This window comes from Camelus bactrianus, chromosome 8 (genome assembly GCF_048773025.1).
Source record: "Camelus bactrianus isolate YW-2024 breed Bactrian camel chromosome 8, ASM4877302v1, whole genome shotgun sequence".
Lineage (NCBI taxonomy): Eukaryota > Metazoa > Chordata > Mammalia > Artiodactyla > Camelidae > Camelus > Camelus bactrianus.
The window spans coordinates 77,793,646-77,810,612 of NC_133546.1; the positions used below are offsets into that span (position 1 = coordinate 77,793,646).

Consider the following 16,967-nt stretch of genomic DNA (forward strand, 5'->3'; position numbering starts at 1 on the left):
TCAGGTGGGAAGCACCCATGCTTACTTCCTCTGCCTTGTGGCTCCTCATAAAACATCCCCGTGAGCCACAGGAAGAAGGGATGTGGACGCTGGAAGGAATTCAGCTTAGCTGACAAACCCTGTGCTGCCTGGTGTGATACATAAGCCAGTACATCATGATGTCTACACATTCTGTTTATAGTCAGCCACTTATGGAAACTAGAAGTAAGACACAAGTCAAAAAACCAAATAACAGTGCTGACTGGGATACAGAGGGAGACTTCAATGCTTATTGAGAGAAACAAATGGGAGTTCAATTTGGAAAAAAATATATTTGTTATCTATACAAAGTTTATGAAATGGTATTTGTTCTGAAGATACAAACATTATAGAGAGATTTTATTGGAATATGGATCAATAAGCAGTGTTATAACCTGTTCCTTGAGAACTTGAGATCTACTGTTTTATATTTAATCTTTAAAAAGTTTAGAAATGTAAATAATTTGGAAAATTAAAATTCTTCCAAAAAAATGATTTAGATTATGTTGACTTATTTTGAAATGTCAGTTCTTGATTTTGTGGTTTTTATGTTTATCTTGACTCCATTTCCAGGATTTATCAAGAATTTGAAGTTACTGTACCTGATTCTATCACTTCTTGGGTTGCAACTGCGTTTGTGATCTCTGAGGATTTAGGTCTTGGACTGACAACTGCTCCAGTGGAGGTAGTCTATTGAAGGGCTGCTTTTAAATGTTATGGTGCCACGAAGCGAGACAAGTGTCTACTCCTCAAAGGATTTAAAAAAAATGGTTTCTTATGATGTTGGTCACAATTTAGAGATGCCTTGGCATTTTCTTTTTGTTTTTCATCTGTTTGACCTTTTAGAATTTGAGCTGTATTAAACTGCTAAATGTGCTAGATGTGTATTAGGATTTGGATAGAAAGCTTATTATTACTGAGTCCAGCCACTTCCAAAGGCCAGAAGGTAGAGAATATTTCCATGTCCCTCTTTAAGGATGAGCTGAACTTCTTAAAATGTCCCCTTGCAAACATACCTTCACATCTCTTTGGTCAAATTCCATCCCTTGTTGCTTCCTAAACTGGTTACTGACAAGAGGAAAGTAATGACCATGATTGGTCTTAGACCAATAGCTTTCACCTCAGTCATACCTGAATCTGGCTTTTTGTAACAGATATTTTGTTTTGCCTCTCTACTGTCCAAAATGAAATACAATACAATACAATATACCTATATAGTCAGAAAATACAATATGCCTATATACTCAATGTAAAAAAATACAGAAAATACAATATACCTATGTACTCAATGTAAAAAAAAAATCAAATGCCCTAAGTAAAATACTAAGGAAAACTAAAAGGAATGTATAATAAGACAATACACATTTCAGTATGTAAATGACCAGGCATAGTTTCACCAGAAGGCATAGTAATATTTAAATATTTACTCCATGCATAGAATCACCTTGTATGTAACAGCTGCAAATGCAGTTCAATATACACATATTGTTTTAGCAACTCAAACACCTTGAGTGGTGCTGCCTGTGGTGATGTAAAATTTGAAACTGTGAACAACTTTTGGTAACTTACAAACAAAACAAAGTGTAGTCTCTCAATTTAGAAAATAGTTGTATTCATGAAAAAGTCAGTGTGTATTGACAAATGCTTTGGGTTTATGTGTAAATTGGAATTAGGTTATAAGCCCTGGTCATTCTGAGCAGGTATTTAACATGAATGACTGAACGGACATTCAAGAATCATGAGGGACATCATGGGCATATATCCAGAGGGGACTTTAATTCAAAAAAATAAATGGATCCCAGTGTTCATAGCAGCATGATTTACAGTAGCCAAGACATGGAAACAACCTAAATTTCCATCAACAGATGACTGGGTAAAGAAGTTTTGGTATATTTATACACTGGAATACTACTCAGCCATAAAAAAGGATAAAATAATGCTTGTTGCAGCAACATGGATGGACCTGGAGACTGTCATTCTAAGTGAAGTAAGCCAGAAAGAGAAAGAAAAATACCATATAATATCACTTATATGTGGAATCTGAGATAAAGACAAATGAACTTATTTATAAAATAGAAAGGGATTCACAGACTTAGAAAACAAAGTTATGGTTACCGGGGGAAAGGGAGTAGGGAGGGATAAATTGGGAGTTCAAGATTTGCAGATACTAAGTATTATATATAAAATAGATAAACAACAAGTTTATACTGTACAGCACAGGGAACTATATTCAGTATCTTGTAGTCACCTATAGTGAAAAAGAATATGAAAACGAATCTACGTATGTATATGTATGAACTATTATGCTGTACACCAGAAATTGACACATTGTCAACTGACTGTACTTCAATTAAATAAAAAGAATCATGAGGAACACGGGACAGTTCTTCATTATCTGGAACTGTCCTAAGCATGCAGATCCTCACCCACAAATCACCAACAGTATCCTACTGTGAAATCTACAACACTCCCACAAATGTCCAGATAAACCTTCAAGAGGGAAATTCCACTGCCAGTGAGAACCGTTGGCCTGCACAAATCCAGGTTTATCCTCAGAGGCAGGGGAGGGGTTCAGATTTCCCTGCAGGACCTGGCCAACACTGTCATCCAACACCAGCACCTGTTTGGGTGACCAACGAGGAAGCACATGTCTGTGTATGTTGCAGGGTGGCAGGCAAAACATCATTTAGCTGTTCCACATGAGTCTCAGCCAAGTGCTGTTCAGTGTGGCCAAGGCTTAACAAGATTGGTGGCATCAGCATGGCATAGTGGAGGAGTAGCTGGACTTCAGCCTCAGACATGCTGGGGTCCCATTCTGGCTCCCCCTCTTGCCAGCAGCATGACCTTGTATGAGTTCCAGAGGTATCTGAACTTCAGATTTCTGTAAAATCTAAGCATAACACCTGCTTCTATAGGTGTAATGACTAAATGAGAAAATCTGTGTAAAGTCCCTGGTCCCTAGCAGGCACTTAAGATATAGTGATTTCTGTTTAAATAACATAGGTCAAATCAGTTTATCCCTATTCACTTGGGATAAGCTGCTGTTTGCTTTCTGTTGGTAGACAAATGGACATTTCTATATGAAGTCATAAGCCTCACAGGTTTTGTGAGATTTGCTCTTAATTGTGTAAAATAGGAAGCACTTGGACTTGAATAAAATATGTATTTATTGTGTTCTTTCCAGCTACAAGCCTTCCAGCTGTTTTTCATCTTTTTGAATATTCCCTACTCTGTCATCAGAGGTGAAGAATTTGCTTTGGAAGTAACCATATTCAATTATTTAAAAGATACCACTGAGGTAACATATTAAAGGTTTTTTTTCATCAATTCCATTTCAGAAAACAATGAAGAAACCCCGCAGGGATTAAGTTATGTGTGTTTGGGCATCTAAGCACTTTATCCATTGCTGGGAGATTGAAAACAGCTGTACATTGCCGGTAATTCCTTCTTGTTCATGTCGAAGGGCGTCATCACCCCATCTGAGCATCCTCACCTTAGTTTCCCGCACAGCTTCTCTGCTTTAGCCACACCACTTCCTTGCTGTTTCTGTGGCACATCTTTTTCTTTCCTGCCTCCCTGCAGTCTTTCCCTCGTCTTCTCCCACATTCAAAGTGTGTTGCCTCTTCTCACCGCCATTCTGTGCCCACTGTGATTGGCAAAAATTTATTCCTTTTGACACCTGGTTTGAAACTAAGGTCTTGAAATCACCCGTTCAGTTATGGTTGTTGTCCCCGTGTTTGTACAGCGCGTTCCCCTTTGCAGGTTTTGTGTTTTGAATCATGGATCTGGTGTCTCCTTAGCCACTCAGTTCCCTGGAAGGCAGGATCAGGCTCTCTGTTTGCGTTGTGCTGAATAGTAATAGTGTTAGCAAAATGATTCTTCCCCCAGAGCAAGTTGGGATGTGTCATTAACCTTATGACCTGATAATGCCGTAATCTTCATAAGTACTATGTCTGCAGAGTAAATTGCTTCCAGTTTTCTAATTTCGCTTCTTAATCGTCTCAACACGTTATAGTGTAGAGAGCAAAAGATCTGGAGTCAACGTCCAGCTCCTCCACTTACAAGCAGGTAACTTAATCCCAGTTTTACACATCGGTGTTCCTACAGGCACTCTTTTGAGAAACAGATGAGATAATAAGTGGGAAAACAATTAATAAAATCTTAGACCCAGAGAAATGCTATTCTTCATGAGCCTGGCAACTTTGACACACTTTACAAAAATTTACAACCAACGTACGCTTTCAGGACTAATGTCTGAGTCATACTTTTCTTGAAATAACATTAGCAGAGACTTTGAATGAGGGTAATAACACTTCATTCTGTTGGAGTCAGGCTTTTCTAATGGGACCAGTGTCCCAGGATGACACAGTTGAGTCAGGCTGGTGGCAATACCATGACATGAAATAACCTTTCTGGGCACACCCTTACCACTCACAGGCTTTGGAAAATAAGAGAATTTAATGTTCATAGGAGTTTAACGTTAGAAATGGAGCTGAGGAATGCCCTTTCCCCACGTGGCTTAAGGTAGAGTGGAAAAGCATAGGAAAGAAATGAGGCTTTTTTCTGATACCCTTTCACCTTCTCCTCGGCTGAACCTTTCTGTCTCATCTTTCTCTAAGCTTGAGCCTCACAGATTGAACCCCACTTAAAACAACATTTTCCTGAGGAACATTTATTATGCCAAACTTTTGATGATTTTTTTCTTCCAGGTTAAGGTGATCATTGAGAAAAGTGATGATTTTGATACTCTGATGGCTTCAAATGAAATCACTGCCCCAGGACCCTAGCAGACTGTCCTGGTTCCCAGTGAGGATGGGGCAAATCTTTTCCCAGTTACACCAGCACACCTGGGAGAAATTCCTGTCACGGTCACGGCTGTCTCACCTGCTGCTTCTGATGCCGTCACCCAAAGGCTTTTAGTGAAGGTAAGGATTTGAAGTCTCAATAAATGGAATGGAAATTCATAACTGAAAAGGAAAGAGAAGGTGGTTTTTCTCTTGATTAAATCTATTGGCAATCTCTTTACCCTCCTGGCAATGCCTGGCAGTTTTCCATCTGAATGGAAAACTATATCCCATGTATGTTTTATAAGTAATTGCCAATGTCTCCTTTAAATTTATAGGGTGACTAGAAAGTAAGTCAGTTACATTCACAAACTGTGTGGCGTTGGGATCCTATTAAATCATGCCAAGTTGGTATGTAGATTTTTAATTTTGGGATTCCTCAGTACGGGTAGAAGAGATTTTGTAGATTTTTTTCAGAGAAGAGAATATGCAAACAGATGGTTCAAAATAGGGGATAAGCGCTTGTGTTCTGGAGTGAGACAGCCCTGGGTTTGCATCCTTTCTCTGTCAAGGGTGTCTTTGGACAAGGTATTTGACCTGCCTCTTTTGATGATAATAGGACCCATCTAAGAGGATTTCTCACCACCTTTTCGTCTTCTCCTTTGTCTTTTCCATTGCCATTCCATGAAATGTTTTGTTGAATTTAACTGGAACGTAAACATTTATCGACAGATTTGAAGCAAGAATCAAGACATGGTGGGTACTTATCTAACTACGCACAGGCCAGATTTACTATCTGCATATAGTTCTCTGTAAACAGATGAGTAGAGACCATGTTAATTGTGTTCCTTTTATCAACAGGCTGAAGGAATAGAAAAATCCTATTCACAATCCATCTTACTAGACTTGATGGACAGCAGGCAACAGACTTCCCTGAAAACTCTGAGTTTCTCCTTCCCTCCTGATACAGTGAGCGGTAGTGAAAGAGTTCAGATCACTGCGATTGGTAAGAATACAGTGTATCACCATCATTACTGATTTATTTGTATATAATAATTAATTTTTTCATCAGTATATAGGTATATTTTCTTAGTTAGTCCTAATGAGAAAAAATTACAAAAAGGTTTTAGTAGGTACCCAGTGCTTATGACAGTAGCAAGGCCGCAAGATGTGTGTCCTGGACTAGTTCTTGTCAATCATCAGTGTGTGCGTGAAGCACCTGGGGAGCTTGGGTGAAGGCAGATCCTGGTTTAGGAGGCCTGGGGTGGGGCCTCAGATTATGCACTTCTCACAAGCTCCCAGGTGCTGCAGATGCCTCTGGCATGCAAACCACTCTTTGAGCAGCCAGGCCAGACTAGCCTGTGGCTGGAGGGAGGGGTTATTCTAAGGGCAGAGCTTCTTGACCACTGGTGAATGTCAGCACCATCTGTGGGGCTTTGCAAACACACGAATCTCTGGGTTCTATTGTCAGTCTCCTCAGTCAGAGTCTCTGGGACTGTGGCTGCGCTTGCATATTTTGAAAAGTTTCCATGAGTGCTTCTGATCACCAAATGCTGAGCACTGCTGCCTGAGCAGTTCTCTATGCAGAACACAAGTAACCTTCATGGCAGGAGCTGCCCACTAGCATGGTCCCCCTCTCCTAGCTACCTTTTGATAGCCAACCTAAAAGTACTTTCAAGTGTTCAACAGAGCTTCCACACAAGTGGTTTATTTATAGAGTTGTGCTGTACACATACCTGAAGGCCGTGTGTAGATTAAAGACATCTAAATAGTTTGTTAGGTCTGTGAGGTGTCAGGACCGGGGGCACTTTTTCAGATGTTCTTTTGAATGTCATTTGTAGATGTAATACTTTTTATCATAACCCCCAATAACCAGTGCCTCTAGCGAGGATTTTTTGGGGAGCCTTAGATAAAATTCTTAAAAAGAATTAAATAATCTCTCTTCTCAGGGATGCTCAGAGATGCCTAAGCACCTCCCATAGTTTTGAGATGCTGAGTGATGCAGCAAACACACCTGTGGTTGATGTGCACACACACACACAGCTACACATATACATACACACATAACAGACATACACAAATACACACATACATAAACACATAACACACACACATACATACACACATAACACACGCATACATGCACATAGGAGGGAAGAAGCCTGGAATTTTAAATGACACCACTGCTCTTCACATTGGAAAGAGTCCGCCTATGGTTATTGAAGTGCTCTGAGGTTTCATTATAAAGCTTTATTTCAGTAATGGATTTTAAAGCTTTACTTTTATACGGTTATTTATTTTTAAAAAACCTATTTGGTACTGCAGATGTGTGAATGTTAGGTTATTGCCTGTTTGAAATTTTTGAGAGTCTGTATTCACTTTGAATATTAAAAACATAAGCTGCAGTGGTAATAATAGTTAACAGCATAGCCTGCAGCGGTGTTTACCTCTCTGCACTAACATCTAAAGTTTAAGACATCGTACGCTCGCACGGCTGCAGCCTACTCACATGAAGCTCTTCCTCTCTTCTGTGGATTCAGTTTTTTTAAGAAGCAGATTTTCACGAGGTATCTGGACTTGGAAGGGTGTAAATTTCTAAAATAAGCCACATGATGGATATTCTATGCAGTTCAACCATAGTGGGGTCAGAATTAGAACTCAGCCTCTATATGTGTAAACTGTTATGTATTTTCCTGAGTTACGGTGTTAGAATGTGGGTAAAGTGTGTGTTTTGTATAATTTTACATAACTAACTTTGAAGGATATTTCTGATCCTTTTTGATCCTGAGATTCTCTGAAATGCTTGAAACTACTTTGTTGTTGCTGAATAGAGCACATTGAAACATACCACAACCCCTGCTCTTAGAAACATAATTTCTCAAGAACTTGTAGTGTATTAGTAAGGAAATCAGAATAAAATTCTATTTCTGTGAAGAATATTAATAATAAAATCTTTTTTTCCTATATAAGAATGATGATTTCCTGATGATTGATTCCTGACATTTTTGTCCAAGAATTTTTTTAAACTTCCTTTTTGCTTAGATATGCCATGACTTTGAACCAAAAGTCTACTAATTTGTCACATAACCTGCAAGTTCAGTACCACTGTATTATCACTCATTTGGCCAGTTTTCCTAAAAGCTTGATATACAGTTTCTACTCTGCTCCAGGCAGTGGAATAACGATACTGCTTCTGTGTCAGGTGCCTTCTGCTCTCACAGGGAGTCTCTTTGCCATGAGTAGGTACAGCTATTTGAGGATTTGCTGAACATATTAAATATCTTGTGCTTTCAGGAGATATTCTTGGTTCTTCCATCTATGGCTTAGCCTCACTAATTTGGATGCCTTATTGCTGTGCTGAACAGAACATAATAAATTTTTTCCAAATATTTGTGTTTTGGATTGCCTGACTAAAGAGAAACAACTGACCAGATTTAAGAGAAAAAGCCCTTTCGTTTATGAGGCAAGGTAAGCACTTTGGAAACATACTTTTATTTGTAAAAATAAATTTGTTTTGTTTTTTCCAGCCAGAATTGACTCTAGACCATATTTCAAAATGGACAGATTTTTGCCTCTGTGATTGTGGGACTACACGGGGCTGAATGTGCCAGAGCTGCAAGCAGTGGGAAGCTGTCACTGTCCTCCCTCAGCTCAGTGCTCAGTAATCATCGTGAAGATGTTTGTTGAGGAGTTCTGTTCATTCAGTTCATTAAGGGATGTGTATTTTCAGAAGAGACCTGAAATTTAAAGCCACTTAAAATGAGTGTCCACTGATTCATTCCACATTCATGGAGCATCTCTTAGAGCCAGGGTCAGGTCCAGTGCTGAGGAGGTGGAGGATGTCAGGCCTTTGCTCTCAAGGAAGTCTCTGCACAGTGGAGAAAGTGTGTACACAAACGCACACGGTGCCATGTGGTGGGGACCTTCTCAGTGCGTTTAACATTGCAGGTAGTTGGGGGTTAGGAGAGAAGTGTGTTTATGGGGAGGCCCTTCTGGCCCCTTAGAAATGCCACACCAGTGATTCCTCTGCCCTGCCTTCTGCAGAGGCTGATACTGTTTGCAGATACCAGATGCTCTGTATCTACAACTGGCTAATAACAACAGTTAACATCAGTTGAGTGCTCACTATGTGGCAGGCGGTGTCCTAAGCACCTTACATCTAATATCTCCTTTCCTGGTCACAGTCAGTGTGGTGATTGTCCTTGTGTTGTTACAAATGAGGTAACTCAGGCATAGGAAAGTTAACTAACTTGCTAGGATCACGTAGCAAGTGAGTGGCAGGGCTGGGATTTCAACTCCCTGTCTGGCCCCTGAGTCCATGCTCTTAGTGTCCATACTTAGGAGAAAATGAAAAGTTGTGAGGCCTTGTGACTAATAGTAATGTAAACTTGATTTCCTCAAAAACTCCCAAAGCCAGCCACCTGAATTCCCACTCTCAGTCTTGCACTGCCATTAGGGGCCTCTAGCAAGACCTCTGTGTGACCGAATTGATCCGTCTGCAGAGTCTGGGATACTTGCTGTCCGTCAAACTCATGAGGATTAGAATAGTTCATAGAAAGTGATAGGAAAATCCTTGCTCAGTATAAAGTATAAATTGAATCAACACTTTTCAAACTCCTAAACCTTTTGACTTTTTATTTTCCCAGTGAATGAGTTAAATGTCACTAGAGGCAACCTGTTAGTGGTTTTGCTAGCTTTCCCAAAGTTAAGAATTAGAAAACTTAGTAAAGACATTATTTTAATGTGAGCTTTTCTTCCGGTTTCCCTCAGTGTATAGAGACTTGTTTATCCTAAACTAAATTCTATGTACTAATGATAACTACCACTGTTTAAATGTGTTCATTTAGTTCTCACAAAGCCCTGGGAGGTAGGCATACTGTTATCATTTCCATTTTACAGGTGAGTAAACTGGGGCATCACGAGGTTAAATAGCTTCCCTTTGGTTGCCCGCAGGTGGTGTGGCTCTGGGGTCCATGCTCAGAACACTATGGGACAGCGTTTCTTGGCAGCATTCTTAGGTTGTTGGAAGCAATAGGATGTGATGGAGTAAGACCAGGGATGGGGCCAAGATGCTTCAGTAGACCAGCCTGCCAGAGGTCTCTGTGGGGGTTCTGATAAAATAGTAAGGGAGCACCATGTGGCCTTGTGGGTAAGGAGACACCAGAGGTTAGAATCTGGGGAGTCAAGTTGGACCAGACAGAGCTGTAAGGCATTGGATCCAAGGGGATGAGTGGCAGGCAGCTCTCCCTGAGTGGCTGACCTGGACAAGGGCTGATTGTGAGTAAGGGGGGTAATCAGTGAGTAACCAGTGAGGCCTTGAGTTTTCCAGGATGCTTTCATAGAGGAAAGGGGGCTTGATCACCTTGTCAACTGATCTATAATACAGTTGACCCTTAAACAACAAGGGTTGGAGCTGCATGGGTCCATTCATATGCAGATATTCATCAATATTAAATCTACAGTACTCCACAGTGTGGTTGGCTGAGTTCAGGGATGCAGAGGAACTGTGGATGCAGAGGGCCAACTCTGTTCTATGTGGATTTACCCCTGTGTGGCTCTGGAATCTACTGTATACACTTTTCAAAGTGGTTTGGAGGTATGGAGGGTCATCCTATTCACTTAGCCTGTAGTCAGAGGCTAGTAACTTTGAGACTGTCATTCGTGGGTCATTCATTTGGCCAAATAGAGCCAGAATTGTGAAGTAGGTAGGGTGGTGGTCTTTTTTCATTCATTCATTCATTCATTCATTCATTCATTCAGACCTTCATTGTACACATATTTATTGAGTACCTGCTGTATGCCAGGCACTGGGAATACAAAAGAAAGAGTTCCCTTCCCTCATGTTGCTTACGCTATGGTAGGACTAGGAAGAGATGGTTAATGTATCAGTCAGTACATCGGGCAATAAGAAAAATGTCAGATAGAGATATGTCTGGCAAAGAATTCAAAGAGAGGTCATTGACAGAGTGGAACTAATAGCTACTTGAGGTTGAAGAGCTAACACACTGAAATCTGAATGACACAGGCCAGCCGTCCAAAGATCAGGCAGCAAAGCATTCCCCGGAGAAGGAAGAGCCAGTGCTGCTGTGTGAGGCCGAATCTGCTCGGCGTGCTTGAGGGATGCTGGCAACAGAAGGCCTGTTAGCAGGACTTGACCCCCTGATACTCAGCAGGAGGGCACTGCTTGTTGAGAGCCCTCTGCTGGATGCCTGGCCACGTGCATGAAGGGAGACTGGAGACCCGCAGACCCCAGGAGGGGTTGTTTGTAGTGATTTTCCCATCGTTCTTCTAGTGTTGCCCTTCTTAGAAGGATATTAGCCTTCTAGTATTATCCTTCTGAGGAGATGATATGCCAAGTAGGATTGCGTGCCAGGCCAACGGCATGTTTTACACTGAAGGATTTATTAAGTGGCTAAAATGATAAATTTAAGACCTACAACATGTGAAATTCTTTCAGGTATCCTGGACTGATTTCACACAAGATGTATTTTATCTTTGATCAACCCATTGCCCCCATTCCCAGTCCTGAGGCCTGTTAAAGAGCAGTTGGTAACCTTGAGATGTCAGTAATGCCTGAATAACTCATGTAGAAATTCTGAAGGTTATGAAAGAGGCAGAGATGGGCAAAGATGGAGAAAGAAGAGGAAAATGTAGAGGATTGGAGCAGATGTTTGCTAAAGGATTTCCTGGAAGAACAAAAGAGAGGTTCTGTTTTTATAGTATTTGGAAATAATCATTATCGAAAAAGAAACCCAAACCAACCATAACCACAAATCTGAAGTGACTGAATGATGGTAGGAATTTTGAATCAAGCGAGCAGGGCCTGGTGCAGCATGTTCCTGGGGAGATGGAGCCCAGCACCGCCGGGCAGAGTCTCATGTCAGTGTCAACTGTGCCACGATGTCCGTCATTGTTTATTTTAAATTTGGGTGAAAGATAATGTTTTCTACTGTGACAGCACAAAAGAAAGCTGACTTCCAAACTCATCAAAACCTCATGTGATTTTTTCCCTTCTGTTTGGGAAGTTGACAGGTGGGCAAGTGCTTACCTGTGCTCCGCATATTCTGTGTGCTTTTTGGTCCTTGTTCGATGTTAAGATTCTGAAGTTCATGCTGCTTCTTAGTGTCATAAGATCTCCTCCAATCCTCTCATATAAAATTTGAAGAAAATTGTTAGAACAGTTCAAAGAAGGTAAAAAGAATGTCTGTGTCGATTAGGTTTTATAAACAAAACAGAGAAAACACCTTTTCTAAAATTGAGCTGTTACTATGCGTCTCAATACCCCAAATCACAAATTTCATTTGTCCACCAAAGCTGTTGGTCGGTGTTAGAAAACACTGTTAATATAGTCTGTTCTAAATTACATGTGATGCCAAGGTGACATTTTGAATTTGTGCTTAACTTTGGGGGAAATATTTCTTTAAATGGATAATGCTGATTTGTTTTTAAGAGGACTGACATAAATTATAAGTGGCAAAATAATTTTTTCCCAGGACTTTCTAACTATTTCCTATTTTCTATGCAACTAATAGCATCAGCGTGGGATCCCCCACCTAACGGGTACATTCGATGTCCTGTAAAATAGTGAGAATATCAAGATCCCAGTGGGTTAAATTCTCACAGAACCAAAGAGCAAATGTCTTCAACACAATGAAGTGGAACCACTATTCCTATCAAGTAAGAATAGAAAGCTTCTGGTACCAATGGTTAATTTGTGAACTGAGGGTATCGTTTGGTCATTAAAAAAAAGTTATTTCCTTTATTGTAAACCAAGTAAGAATGTTTTATTAAGTGTGTATGTGAATGCCTTTTCTATGTTTGCATTTACACTGAAGTGTTTGGTCCCAATTTTATGTGGCCAGAGGTATTGATGTTTTATTTTATAACTTCTACTGTTTACGCTTGGAAAATCTTCTAACACTTGTAAATAATGCCACTCATCCATATTTCCTTCTAAATTATTTAATGGTTTCATTGAAAAGCCTAAACATTTTTACTAATTGGCAGTTTATTTTGGTGTGTATGTTGAGATGTGTCATTAAGTTCTTATCATGTTATGTTGTCAGTTTTTTATGGCTGAGTAGTATTCCATTGTATAAATATACCACATCTTCTTTATCCAGTCACCTGTTGATGGACATTTAGGCTGTTTCCATCTTTTGGCTATTGTAAATAGTGCTGCTATGAACATTGGGGTGCAGGTGTCTTCCTGAAGTAGGGTTCCTTCTGGATATAAGCCCAGGAGTGGGATTCCTGGGTCATACGGTAAGTCTATTCCTAGTCTTTTGAGGAAACTCCACACTGTTTTCCATAGTGGCTGCACCAAACTGCATTTCCATCAGCGGTGTAGGAGGGTTCCCCTTTCTCCACAGCCTCTCCAGCATTTGTCATTTGTGGATTTCTGAATGACGGCCATTCTGACTGGTGTGAGAACGCCATTTGCAGCAACATGGATGCTCCTGGAGAATGTCATTCTAAGTGAAGTAAGCGAGAAAGAGAAAGAAAAATACCATATGTGGAATCTAAAAAACAAAAACAAAAACAAAAAGACAAAAAAAAAAAAAAAGCGTAAATACAAAACAGAAATAGACTCATAGAATACAAACTTGTGGTTGCCAAGGGGGTGGAGGGTGGGAAGGGATAGACTGGAATTTGAAAATTGTAGAATAGATAAGCAAGATTATACTGTATAGCACAGAGAAATATACACAAAACCTTATGGTAGCTCACAGAGAAAAAAATGTGACAATGAATGTATATATGTTCATGTATAACTGAAAAATTGTGCTGAACACTGGAATTTGATACAACATTGTAAAATGATTATAAATCAATAAAAAATGTTTAAAACAAAAAGGTATTATCATGAATTGATTTTTCCCATCCATGACTTAATAATCCATATAACTCTGATTGATTTGGGTAGTTTCTGTTAGCAAGTGCTCAACTCTATATTGTTTTCCAAAAATACGCTTATTTTTCCATAGGCTAGTATTTAATTTTATATTTATTAATTATATAGTTTATAATCTAGTAGATAAAATTTAATTGATCTCATATTTCTGTATGCATGTTTAAGGCTATTTTATCATTTTAACTAGAACAAATCACACTATATATCTATGCAAAAGCAACCTATATTTTCTATTAAAAAGATAGGAAACATGAGAAAGAAAATACATATGAGACAAGGAAGACCTCAGTAGTCCCAGTGGATGTAGGTGTGCCTCACTCTGCTAACACTGAGTCCCCCACATGCCAGGTTCTAAAGAGTGATGCTAAGCTCTTGCCTACCTCCTTCCCCTACAAGGACCCACTTGGGTCTCAGGTTGGAGGCTGAGCCACTCAATTTGTTTCCAGTGAAAAAAGCATTGGCCACCAAGAGGATGGTCGTAACAATTTCTTGGCACCAAACCCCTGTAAATCTAAGAGGTCCTACATTTGGCCCAGATTCTGGAGCAAATAAAAATGGCTTAAGACTTTGTGAAGCAGAGATGCTCACCCATTTTTGTTGAAGGTGGAAATGCACTGGGGGCTGACTGTAGTCCTGAGGAAATAAGCTCAGTGCCAGCGTTTGCCTTTTTCTTCTAGGAAGCAAAGGCCCTTGTGGGAGGGTTAAAGTAGGCCTTCTCAGTGCCCTCACAGTGCTGGAGGGCCCACAACACGGGTTCATCTGGATTCGACAGGGAAGTATGGAAGTAACACAGGACCGAGCTGAAATTTTAATTTGCATTCTCTGAGAGTTTCAATGTCTGAGAGCTACCAAGAAAAGTTACAATTGCCCCATTCTGCGGAAGGAATCTCAGAATCACAGATGCTGTCTGCTGTGGCTAGATGGCCAAAGTAGGAAGAGGGTGAAAACATTTTCCAGCTGTAAGCTGCCATGATAAACAGAAATGATCCCAAGAGGAGCCACAGAGATGAGGGGTATGCCAGGCAAGAAAATGCTCAGGTCAGGTCTGCAGTGTTAGAGAGAGGGGAACTAACCATGCCAGTTCCCCCAGGACTGTCTTGATTTAGTCCTGGGCCCCAAGAATCCCCCAGTCCTGGGCAAACCGAAGAGCCCACTTAGGACACATTACTACGCCCCAGCGGCTGTCCTTCTGGACCCACATCTATGTCTGTACCATGACCATGTTTCCCACAAGTGCTCCTAGCCTCTGACTAGCAGGGTAGGGGTAACAGTACAAGCCCATTTCTGGAAGAAGTGGGATTTCTTTATTGGGTGATTTAGGCTCCAGGACTCTCCTTTGGCCTGGCCAGAAACATTAGAATTGTTCTTCAGTTTCAGACGTTCTCCCCAATCCTCTTTGTTCCCCTCTGCCTTCCATGTTTGCATTTTACTTGATTTTTTTTTCATCTGCATACTGTTCTTCAATTACGACATCTGGTGAAATCTACACCAACCGGTCTGTGCCTCCCTTAAGTATTGCCAGAAACTGTCTCCTCTGTCTCCTATTACAAAATTATGCTTAAACATTTTCTTCACTCCTGCTATCAAAAGCAAAAGAAAACAAAATGAAACCACAGATATCCAAGGGTCATTTATGAATTGTAATGAAAAAGTAATATACCGTCACAATAAAGAAATGGAAAAAACCCGTATATAAATATATCAAGAAATATACAGGATTTACATAAGGAAAAAAGACACCAAAAGCTAAAGAAGAACATAAAATAAGACCAATTGAGAGACATATCATGTACCTGGATACACTGTTACAGAAGATTGATTCTCAGTGAAAGTTAATTCTCTTAACATAATTACCATCCAAAGTCTCACTAAACTAAGAATTCTTTTTAAGGGGGCATAGTGATGGTTAAAAATTCCGGTCAAATAATGTAGAGGTAAACATTTCCGAGAGAATCCTGAAGAGGAAGGATGAGGAGGGGACATTTGGACATGTACTGCTGATACTAGAAGCAGCAGACCATTCAGTGGAACAGAATGGAAAACCCAGAAATGGAAAAAACCTCTGAGAACTGAATGCAAGCTGAAGTGGTACAGCTGAGAAAAGATGGGTTGTTTGGGACAAGTGGATAATCGTTTTTAAAACGTTCTCCAATGTTACCCCATGCTCCAAAACAAATCTTGGATTGATGAAAGATGTATTTGGTGGAAAATCAAAGCAAAAAATTAAAGTGAAGCAAATGTGAAAACATAAGGCTGAGCCATAGGGAAGGGTTAGCAGGCCCGTGGAAACGCGTTTCCGTTTCATCTGGAGAACGTGCATCAGTTTCTCTTAAGTTTGCACTGAATGACCCACATTGCCACAGTCTCTGAAACCATGAAAAGAGCTTTCTGCTGTTTCCACCTGCTGCATTCCATGGAGAGCGGCTGGGACCCAGAGGCATCTGGGCAGTGCTAACTAAAAACTGGCACTTGCCACCTGCCTCTCCAAGGATCGGATCAGGTTGGCACTCGCCAGCTAACTCTGCTTGGATTCAATCATGAGCAGCTGCCACCGCTGACCTCCAGCACTCCGTGAGAGGAGTTCAGGACGGAGGTCACGAGTGAGGCACTCTGTGCTCTCTGAAAACTGGCTGAACAGGCCTTCAGACAGTTAGGTATTTTCAGGAGAAGATTTTATGGCCCAAAGTCTCACATCTCATATCTAGAAAAGTACGAAAATCATTGACGGTGACATCTGCTCCTCGTGACTAGCAGCACCCTCTGCCTGAGTGTGTGCTTGACTGCATGTGCCCCCTTCACTGAAATCCTGTATGACACTGAGTTTTCCCTTTGCCTCTTTGGAAGAGTTTCTCAGAGCTTTCATTTTGCCATCAATATGACTTAACCCAGAACTCTCACATTGTGTGACTTTATTTCAGTCGACAACGGGGATAAACTGAAGGGTGAAGAGACAGAAAGAGTTATCGGGGGGTGCTCTCTGGGGGACGAGGCCCTCAGCATCCTGAAGCTTCACGCCACTCCATGACCAGTCACATGCCAACACGTCTTTGTCGGGTGAGTCTAAATTCTTCAAATGTCCTGAACCAGCCAGCCAACTAGCATCAACATTTGAAAGGAAAGCAGTGTGGCCCAGAAGCAGTGGCAGAGATCTGGGATGCCTGGGGCTGGCACGTGCGGGCGGGGCGTGCTGGGCCTCAGGGCCTCTGTGCGCACGGGCAGGGGCTCGGGGTTCCGAGGCGCACGGGCACTGC

General features: G+C 40.9%; 1 protein-coding gene and 2 pseudogenes across 1 annotated transcript in view; 2 read left to right on the forward strand and 1 right to left on the reverse strand.

Annotated features, from left to right (window-relative positions):
• The window catches only part of LOC105074225 (CD109 antigen-like), a 42,874-nt gene extending 42,391 nt beyond the window's left edge, over positions 1-483 (forward strand). The window contains 1 exon segment of the mRNA XM_074368776.1: positions 5-483. Coding sequence (XP_074224877.1) covers positions 5-113 — 109 coding nt within the window. The 3' untranslated portion in view covers positions 114-483.
• The window catches only part of LOC141578280 (tolloid-like protein 1), a 253,168-nt pseudogene that overhangs the window by 68,247 nt on the left and 167,954 nt on the right, over positions 1-16,967 (reverse strand).
• On the forward strand, positions 171-16,741 carry LOC123612584 (CD109 antigen-like; annotated as a pseudogene).